The sequence below is a fragment of the Mustela nigripes genome, chromosome 13 (assembly GCF_022355385.1).
Source record: "Mustela nigripes isolate SB6536 chromosome 13, MUSNIG.SB6536, whole genome shotgun sequence".
NCBI lineage: Eukaryota > Metazoa > Chordata > Mammalia > Carnivora > Mustelidae > Mustela > Mustela nigripes.
This window is the reverse complement of record NC_081569.1, coordinates 44,441,974-44,451,652: the sequence shown is the minus strand read 5'-3', so window position 1 is coordinate 44,451,652 and position 9,679 is coordinate 44,441,974. Positions and strand designations below refer to the sequence as shown.

Below are 9,679 nucleotides of genomic sequence, written 5' to 3'. Positions count from 1 at the left end.
GAGGGGGAGGGGGCTTCCGGCCAGAGGCTGACGGGAGGGACGCGGGCGGGGCCCGAGGGCGGGACTGGGGTGGGGCAGGACCAGCGAGCGCCGGAGGCGCTGGCGGGTTGCGCCTTTGAGGTTTCCAGACCTGAGAGGGGTGGGGTTGTGGGACTGGCCCATGAGGCCCTGGGCGGCCCAGAGATGGGGGGCACCAAGAGGCTCCTCCTTTTTCTCCTCGACGATGGGGCAGTGGCGACGACTTGGTCCTCTTCTCCCAGGAACCTCTTCGCAGGGCCGGGCCTGGACCTCGCGTCCGGTCCGGATAATCGGGTAACGGGAAGACTTGGGGCTGGGAATCTGGATTTAAGGGGTTTCTTGTGGGGGAGGGGGCGCTACCTCTGGTTCTCAGGGGTCCCCAAATGCAGTGTTCTTCTGCCCTCGTTGGACGTTGCACAGAGCTGTTCTCCCTGGTTCCTGTATCTGAGGGTCATCCTGCAACTCCCACCTCCATCCAGTGGTGATCTTCCAGGCTCCACAGCCTTGCTGGGAGTGGAATGTTTACACCGTGCGCCCTCATTTGACATTTGGAGAAACAGAGGTCCAAAGAGAGAAAGTGACTGGCTACATCCCAGCCTCCAGCACCATCCCTCCCCCTTCCCTCTCAGCTCTCCTAGCCAACTTTGCCTAAGCTTGTTTCAGCTGGAAGAATTAAGTATATGTGGGATCAACAGTGACCTCCTTTGGCTCTGGCTGCTATAGCAGCAGCTGCACCAGTTGACCAAGTTCCCCTTTCACAGCCTTCTGCTGGCCCTCATGCCCCTAAGCCACTTAGAGCCCTGCATGGAAAAGGTAACCTGGGGTCCAAGGGGGAGGAAGATGGGGACCTACTTTGTCTTTATGACTGGGCCTGGGTTCCTTCATTTTACAGGATCTGAGAAAGTCAGTGTATGTGGCAACCTCTTGCAACCAGTCCATGGTTTTATTCCCTCAGTACGGTTTATATTGGTTTACTCCCTTTCCAAGCTGGGCATCTCATGCCTGAGGACTCAGAAGATCCTGTACCTGGAGACTCAGAAAAACACCTGCTGGAGACCAGAGACCCTGGGGAATTCACGTTAGTTGCACAGAAGCAGCTCATGGTTGGGGTGGGGTAAGGTCAGTTTTCACATCCAGCGAGCTCAGTAATTTTGGGGAGTGAGCCACTGACAACCACTTTGGCATCAGTTTCCCCATCCCAGCCCATGCTGGCCCTCTAGTTGTTGCCTCCACACCACATGCATTCATTCAACACAAATATTTTATTCACCTTGTCAGTCCTTACTCTAATGGCTGTAAAATAATGGCCCAGTCCTCTATCAAGAAAGACATGTAAACAGATGAGAAGAGTATGTTAAATGTATATAAGGGTAAGTGTATATTAGGAAGAGCACCAAAACTGGGACAAAGGGGCAAGATGAGCATTTTAGGCAGAGGGGAGAGTAGAGCCATGACAAAGAGAAATGAAGCAGTAGTGTGTGTGTGTGTGTGTGTGTGTGTGTGTAGGGCAGCCAAGCTGGAGAAGCAGACAGAGCTCAGCTAGAAAGGACCTTGAGGGCTGTGTTGAGAAGACTGTATTATAACCTCAGGGCAAGGGGAAGTCATTGAAAGTTTTTGGCTGTGGAAGTGATTGAGTCTCTTTTGCATGTACACCGTATTATCAACAAAACAAATTTAGGGCCTTTGAAGTGGGGTGCTTTCCAATACTTCATCCTGGCATTTATTCACTCAAAAGAATTTAGGGAGCCTCTGTCATCTGCTCACTATACTAAACTCCTCACATGTATCTCCTTTAATCTTCACAAAAATGGATAATGACCTACGAGATGGATACAATTGTTATCTTCATTTCAATGAAGCTTAGACGTATTTCAAGTCCCTTGACTGGTGAGTAGTAGTTGCAAGGATTCGAACCTCGCCTGACTCCAGAGTCCTTGCTCTTGACTGCATGTTTCGGCAGCACTGTATGACCAGGCCACACAGGATCCGGGCCCTGCCTTGGAGGGCTGCAGAGCCAATAGGAAGGCAGACAACTCCGTAGAAGGGCTCTGAAGAAAAAGTACACAGTGTGTGGTGAGAGCTGCTTCCCAGAGTAAGGGCTGGAAAGACTGAGAGTAGGCTCCTTGCTCAATGGGGAGTCTGCTTCTCCCTTTCCCTCTGCTTATTCTCTCTGTGTCAAATGTATCTTTAAAAAAAAAAAAATAAAATATATATATATATATATATGAATGATGTGGGTTTTTAACTTGAGCTAAAAATGGTGGTGCATTTACTGAGATAAAGACAGGAGAAACACGGGTTTATGCGGTGTTGGAGAGGGAGATTAAAACCTGTTCTGGAGAAAGTGAGTTTGACATGCCTGCCAGGCATCTGTGTAGTGATACCAGGAGGACAAATGGAGACAGAGCTGGAGTTCAGGGGAGACAGGGGCTAGGGATACAATATTGGGAATCAGCATGCAGCTGATAATCAAGCCACGGGATTGGGAAAGATAGAAGGGGAAAAAAGTCCTTCCACATTGAGAGGTCTTGGTAGGGAAAAGGGGCTAATAAAGGAGACCTATACGGTGCAGCCAGTAAATACAAAGAAACAAAGGAAGTGTGCTGTGGAAAAGAACAAAGGATTTCAAGGAGGGAGGGTCACCTGTACCAGGGATTTAATGAGTGTCAGCTAACTGGTGATGAAGGAATGCCAGGTGAGGTAGTGCTCTGGAAGCTGGAAGACCCTTTCAGCATCTCTACCAAACTGTCCCTATAAGCTTAGGGTTGTAAAGTCTCTTTTATTTTTTTCTTAAAGATTCTATTTATTTATTAGAGAGAAAGTGAGCGCAAGAGAGGGAGAGAGCGCGAGCAGGGGAAGGAGCAGAGGGAGAGGGAAAAACAGATTCCCCACTAAGCAGGAAGCCTGATTCCGCTGCTCCATACTGAGACTCCAGGATCTTGACCTGAGCAAAAGGTAGACGCTTAACCGCTTAAGCTTAACCGACTGAGCTAGTCAGGAGCCTCTGTAAAGGCTCTTTTAAGTATCAAATGAGATTACGGAAGAAAAGGCATTCTGTAAACCGCCCAGTCCCGTCCGATTAATGTCGCTATTGGTTTTTAGTAATGAGGCGATTAAAATTGAGACCACAGGTAAAAGAGAGCGCATGACTTATGGAAAGAGTTCTCAAGGAGAAAACTTGATAATGACGAAAGCTCGTTCCTCCTAAGAGCTTGCGTTAAAACCAGGCTTGGGGTTAGGTGAGAGATCCAGGAGCTGTGGGGAGCTTCTTTTTTAACTGACACTGGCACCCACCCCGGCAGCACTGAGGAGAACAGTGAGGATCGCAACAACTGCCCAAAGCCTGGAAGGAGGAAGTCTGGCCCGGGACGTGAAATCCTCTGGTTCCGCCTCCTTCCTCCACGGACCAATCAGGACCCAACTGATGGGGCCGCGGCGCTGGGACGGGGAAGAGGGCGGAGCCTGAGGACCGTTAATCAACCGCTAAGCGGTACCCAGTTACTCATTCGATTCCTTTCCCTACAAGGACTCATTGTTGCTGCTCCTACAAACCACCACTTTGGAAAAATCCGTAGCAATCTCATATAAAACTAAATGTACACCTAGTCAATGACCCGGCAACTTTTTTCTTAAAGATTTGTTTATTTTAGAGCATGCAGGGGTGAGGGTCGGAGGGAAAGGAAGAGAGAAAATTAAGCAGAATCATGCTGAGCATGGAGCCAGACCTGGGGCTCGATCCCACTACCCGGACATCGCGACCTGGGTGGGAACCAAAAGCCAGAGGCTTAATGGACTGTGCCACCCCTGATGACCCAGTAATTTCTCACTGAAATATTTATTTCTTAAAAAGTAAAGCATAGGGCGCCTGGGTGGCTCAGTGGGTTAAAGCCTCTGCCTTCGGCTCAGGTCATGATCCCAGGGTCCTGGGATCGAGCCCCACATCGGGCTTTCTGCTCAGCGGGGAGCCTGCTTCCCCCTCTCTCTCTCTGCCTGCCTCTCTGCCTACTTGTGATCTCTGTCAAATAAATAATTTTTTTTTAAAAAGTAAAGCATAAATCTATAGAAAGCCCAGATATCGATCAACAGGAAAATGGAAAAACTAGTATATTCATACAGTGGAATACTACTCAGCAACAAAAAGGAACCAGCTACTAATAAAGCAACACGGATGAATTTAATTTAAGGAAATCATTATGCTCAGTGAAAGAAACCTGTACACACAAGAATACATAACATATAATTCCATTTAGAAGAAATTTTAAAACAATCTGTGGTGAAAAAAAAAATCAGAGAAGAGTTGCCTAAGGAATGAGGATGGGGGGGGAAGGATTGAGGATGGGGATTGACTAGGAAGGAAGTAACATGAGGGAACTTTCTAGGCGATGATAATGTTCTTAGAACTTTGTGCAATAAAGGAAATGTCCTAAATCTATGTTGTCTAATGCAGTAGCTACTAGCCACATGTGGCTGTTGAGCATTTGAAGTGTGGCCAGTGGGATTCAAAAACTGAATTTTAAATTTTATTTAATTAATTTGAATTTAAAATTAGCCACATGTGACGAGTGGCTACCATACTGGACAGCAGAGTTTATATCCTGATAAGGGTTGGGCTGCACAGATATTTGTATTTGTCAAAACTCTTCTCATGATAAGCCTAAGAGCTGTGCATTTTACCATATGTAAAGTTTACATTAAAAAGATAAGCATACGGGTGCCTGGGTGGCTCAGCTGTTAAGCATCTGCATTCAGCTCAGGTCATGATCCCAGGGCCCTGGGATCGAACCCCACATCGGGCTCCCTGATCCACGGGAAGCCTGCTAATGCCTCTCCCACTCTCCCTGCTTGTGTTCCTGCTCTCACTATCTCTATCTCTCAAATAGTAAATAAAGTCTTTAAAAAAAAAAAAAAGATAAGCATAAAAAAGAAAGATAAGCGTAGGGGAGACTTGGCTGTCAATTAGCATCTGACTTAGACTTGGGTCATGATCTCAGGGTCCTAGGATGGAGGCCCACATAGGGCTCCCCACTCACCAGGGAGTCTGTTTGTCCCTCTCCCTCTGGCCCTCCCCCCACTTATGCCCTCTCTCTCTCAAATAAAAAAAATATTTTTTTATAAAGATTTTATTTATTTATTTAACAGAGAGAGGGACAGCGAAAGAGGGAACACAAGCAGAGGGAGTGGAAGAGGGAGAAGCAGGCTCCCCACAGAGCAGGGGGACTCTATCCCAGGACCCTGGGATCATGACCTGAGCCAAAGGCAGACACTTAACTGAGCCACCAAGGTGCCCTAAAATGTTTTTTAAATAGGAAGGTAGGTAGGTAGATAGATAGATAAGCATAGGGGTACCTGTCTGGCTCAATCAGTAGAGCATGCAACTCTTGATCTCAGGGTTGTGAGTTCAGGCCCCACGTTGGCCATGGAGCCTACTTAAGGAAGAAAACAAGCATAAACTAGTTAATGCTATGCATGTTGAAGTGTTTAGATGTGAAACGTTCTGTTTTCTGCAACTTTAAAATACATAACAGATGAATTCATGGATGTTGAGATGGACAGACGACTAGGCATGTGATAAATACAACAAAATATTATAGACTTTTGATGGTGGGTATATGAGTGTTCACTGTAAAGTTCTTTCAACCTTTCTGTATATGTTGGAACATTTTCAGAATAAAATGTTGGGGGGTGCCTGGGTGGCTCAGTGGGTTAAAGTCTCTGCCTTCGGCTCAGGTCATGATCCCAGGGTGCTGGGATCGAGTCCCGCATCGGGCTCTCTGCTCAGCAGGGAGCCTGTTCCCTCTCTCTCTCTCTCTGCCTGCCTCTCTGCCTACTTGTGATCTCTGTCAAATAAATCTTTTAAAAAAAAGAATAAAATGTTGGGGTCACCAAGGGCTGAGAGGAGAAAGGAGTAGGGGGTTATTATCTAATGGGTAAAACTTTCTGTTTGGGATGATGAAAATTTTCTGGAAATAGTGATGATGTTCATGCAACAATCAGGTACATCAAGTACTTCATGGGAATGAGTTGTACACTTAAAAATAGTTAGATGGTAAATTTTATGTATATTGTATTTTTTTTTTAAAGTTCAAAGCTCAAAAGAAAAAAAGTATTGGGGAAAAATCAATGTGGAAGTGTCTGTGCCTTCTCTAGAGGTAGTCTGGGGTACTTCACAGAGGGAAAGGGAAAGGGAGTAGGTTGGTTGTGAGTGCGCCAAGCCCATTATAAGAAAAGGGTAATGGGGGGCGCCTGGGTGGCTCAGTGGGTTAAGTTGCTGCCTTCGGCTCAGGTCCTGATCTCAGGGTCCTGGGATCGAGTCCCGCATCAGGCTCTCTGCTCAGCAGGGAGCCTGTTCCCACTCTCTCTCTCTCTCTCTGCCTGCCTCTCCATCTACTTGTGATTTCTCTCTGTCAAATAAATTAAATCTTTTAAAAAAAATTATCTTAAAAAAAAAAAAGGTAATGGGAAGAGAGAACAGAGGCTGTGGAAACAGAACGGGGTTTATAATCCCATTTTTCTCACTTTCTGGCTGTGTGACTGTACTTGTTCTTAGTGCTATTGCTCTAACAAATTATCACAAATTTAGTGGCTTAAAACAACACAAATTTATTATCTTGAGTTCAGGAGGTCTGATATGTGTCTCACTGGGCCAAAATAAAGATCTGTGTTCCTTCTATAGACTCTTAATAGGCAGGAACAATATTTCTCCTGGTTTTTTCCTAACAGTTTTATTGAGATATAAATACATACCATACAGTTTACCCATTTAAAGCAAACAATTCAGTGGTTTTAGTATAGTCACAGAGCTACACAATCATCACATTTTCATCTCTCACCATTTTTATATATGAGGAAACAGAGGTTTGAGACATTAAGGAAACTCTCTTAGAGAAACCTCTAACTGGCAGGGCTGGGGCGCGGCAGGGGCTTTCAGGAGCTGAGATTCCAGTGCACGCCTAGATTCCCTTCATGAAGTTCGACTAGTCCCCTGGGAGCAGTGTGGTGCAGTAAACAGCAGATGTTCACACCAGGTGAGACTCGGGTTCAAGGCTTTGTTTTGCTATCTGCAAGCTATGTGGCCTTTGGTAAAATCTGTTGGAGCCTCATTTGAAAAATGAGGGCAATAAATCTGGAGGGTGACTCACCTGAAAGATCCCTTCCAGCTAATAAATGCCAAGCCTCAATAAGGGGGAAGAAAAGATAATTAAAAATAAATTATCCAAGGGTGCCTGGGTGGCTCAGTGGGTTAAGGCCTCTGCCTTCAGCTCGGGTCATGGTCCCAGGGTCTTGGGATTGAGCCCCGCGTCGGGCTCTCTGCTCAGTGGGGAGCCTGCTTCCCCTCTCTCTCTGCCTGCCTCTCTGCCTACTTGTGATCTCTTTCTGTCAAATAAATAAATAAAATCTTTAAAAAATAATAAATAAATTATCCAGCATCCAGTGCAACAAAAGGGATACGAATTCCCTGAAGACAGCGGCTCACGTACTTCTTTGTACTTCCTGAGCACCTGGCGCAGGTTTTGGAATTCCTCCCCAAAGGGCCTCAGCCCGGTGAGAGACAAATAAGTAAACTGACCCTTACAGAGGCACAGAAAGGTGGAAAGAGCAGTGGGGGCGATGAGGGTTGTGGGGGTGGTTACCTCGGGGTAGTCGGCGCAGGAGTGGGCAACTGCCAAGTGAAGGTAAACACGGGTGGGTGGGATCAGGGGCAGCTCTTTCCAAAGGCCAAGTTCAGCCGCAGTGTGAGGGCTGGACCGAGAAAAAGCGTGTTGGAGGTATTGTTCTAAAAACAAATCTTCAAGCGGCATTGGGTGACACAACATCACGCGTGGCCGAGCTCCGCCCCTTCCCACCTCTCCCGCTGGTGCACGAGATTTGGTGTACTCGCCCACCACAATAAGCCTCCTCTCGCCGCCTTGCAATTGGTACAGCCCAAGCTCTGGGAAAAGACGCCCGTTGTCACGCCCCTGCCTCTGATTGGCTGGAGAATTTAAAGATCCGGCCGGTAATAGGGTGATTTTCGACTTCTAGTATTTGAAAGTTCTTACTGCCCGAGGTTCACTAGGGGCCAGCTCTGGTTAGCGTGTTCGTCCGAGTACCGGTGCAAGTGAGTGTCCACGCGAGCCCAGAGGTGGGAGACAGAGAGCCTGCTTTTTCAAAGGGTCTCTGCCGGGAGGGTGCAGACGAGTGGGTCAGACGGAGGAAACATGGTTTCCCGAGCTCCGGGGTCCCCGGCGATTTCCCCAGCCAAACATTCTCTACCCGGTGCCCACTTTGAGATGGGAAGGAAGAGTCAGGGCTTGGGAATCACACTAACTGACTCCTACCAGTCGTTGTAACCTCTCCCACTCTGTTTCCACTAATGTACACGGGGAATAGTGAGACTGACCTGGCTGCATGTAAACCACTGAACGTATTTGGAAGACAGAATGTGCCCTGGCTCATCTCTCCACTTAAGCTTCCCTTGCTTCCTTGGGAGAGGACTCGGGATTCCCTTGCCCGCTCTGGGCTTCTTGGAATCAGGCTTCTTTTTTGTTCAGAAGTCGGACAGCTGAGGCTCACCATTCCTGAGTGCATTTGACGCTGCCCCGTCCACCTCTCTGGAAAATACTGCTAAGATAGTAATGTCTGCGTGAATTTCGGTTGATCCCAGGTCCCTCTTGCCGTCTCCGTGACCTCTTTGTCTTACCAGTGACAGCTTCCGTGAACTTCTGTGGCCTTGACCGGGCTCCCTATTAGGTCCACTGAGTCCTTATGACTCCGGCTCTCCGGACTTTTTGCAGATCTGCAGAGGCGGTGGCGATGCTATCGGGCACCCAGGCAGCGCCTGCGGGATTCGAGGACGCGGAGCTGCGGTGCCGCGTGGCTCTGGAGGAGCTGAGCCCGGGCGGGCAGCCGCGAAAGCGCCAGGCCTTACGCTCTGCGGAGCTGAGCCTGGGGCGGAATGAGCGCCGCGAGTTGCTGCTGCGGCTGCAGGCGCCTGGGTCCGAGGGGCGGCCGCGCTGCTTCCCTCTGCGGGCCGCGCGTCTCTTCACGCGCTTTGCGGCGGCGGGACGCAGCACACTGCGGCTCCCCACCGACGGCGTCCCCGGGGCAGGCGCTGTGCAGCTGCTGCTCTCCGACTGTCCCCCCGACCGCCTGCGACGCTTCCTGCGCACGCTGCGCCTCAAGCTGGCTGCGGCCCCAGGGCCCGGGCCGGCCTCCGCCCGGGCGCAGCTGCTGGGACAGCGGCCCCGCGACTTCGTCACCATCAGCCCCGTGCAGCCCGAGGAGATGCAGCGCGCGGCGGCCACCCGGGTCCCGCATGCCACGCCAGTGAAGCGGCCCCTGGAACCCCAGGCGGGAGCCAAGCCCAGCACTGTGAGCGCAGGAAAGGGGGGACGCCTCAAGGAGGGGTGTGCCCCTGAGATGGAAGAGACCCAGGGGCCCAAGTTGGGGTGGGGGGAGGTGGTGACAGGACATGGGAGGGGGTTGTTGGTTATCTCAGAGGAGATGCCCATCCAACATCTGAGCATGACAGAGATGTGGAAATTGTGCCTGTGTTTCTGAGTGCAATCCCTGAGTAAGCTAGAACAGGAAGAGCAGGCCCACCTCATGGTAAAAGAGAAAGAGAAGGAGATTTCAGAAGAAAAAGTCGGAGGCTGTTGGGCCTGGAGAAGGAGAGGAGCTC

At 49.3% G+C, this 9,679-nt stretch overlaps 1 protein-coding gene across 1 annotated transcript in view; it reads left to right on the top strand.

Moving 5' to 3' along the window:
* PIF1 (PIF1 5'-to-3' DNA helicase) overlaps window positions 1-9,679 on the top strand; it is a 71,946-nt gene that overhangs the window by 54,766 nt on the left and 7,501 nt on the right. Inside the window, exon 3 of the mRNA XM_059372253.1 lies at window positions 8,793-9,369. Coding sequence (XP_059228236.1) covers window positions 8,793-9,369 — 577 coding nt within the window. The remainder of the gene's footprint in view (window positions 1-8,792; window positions 9,370-9,679) is intronic.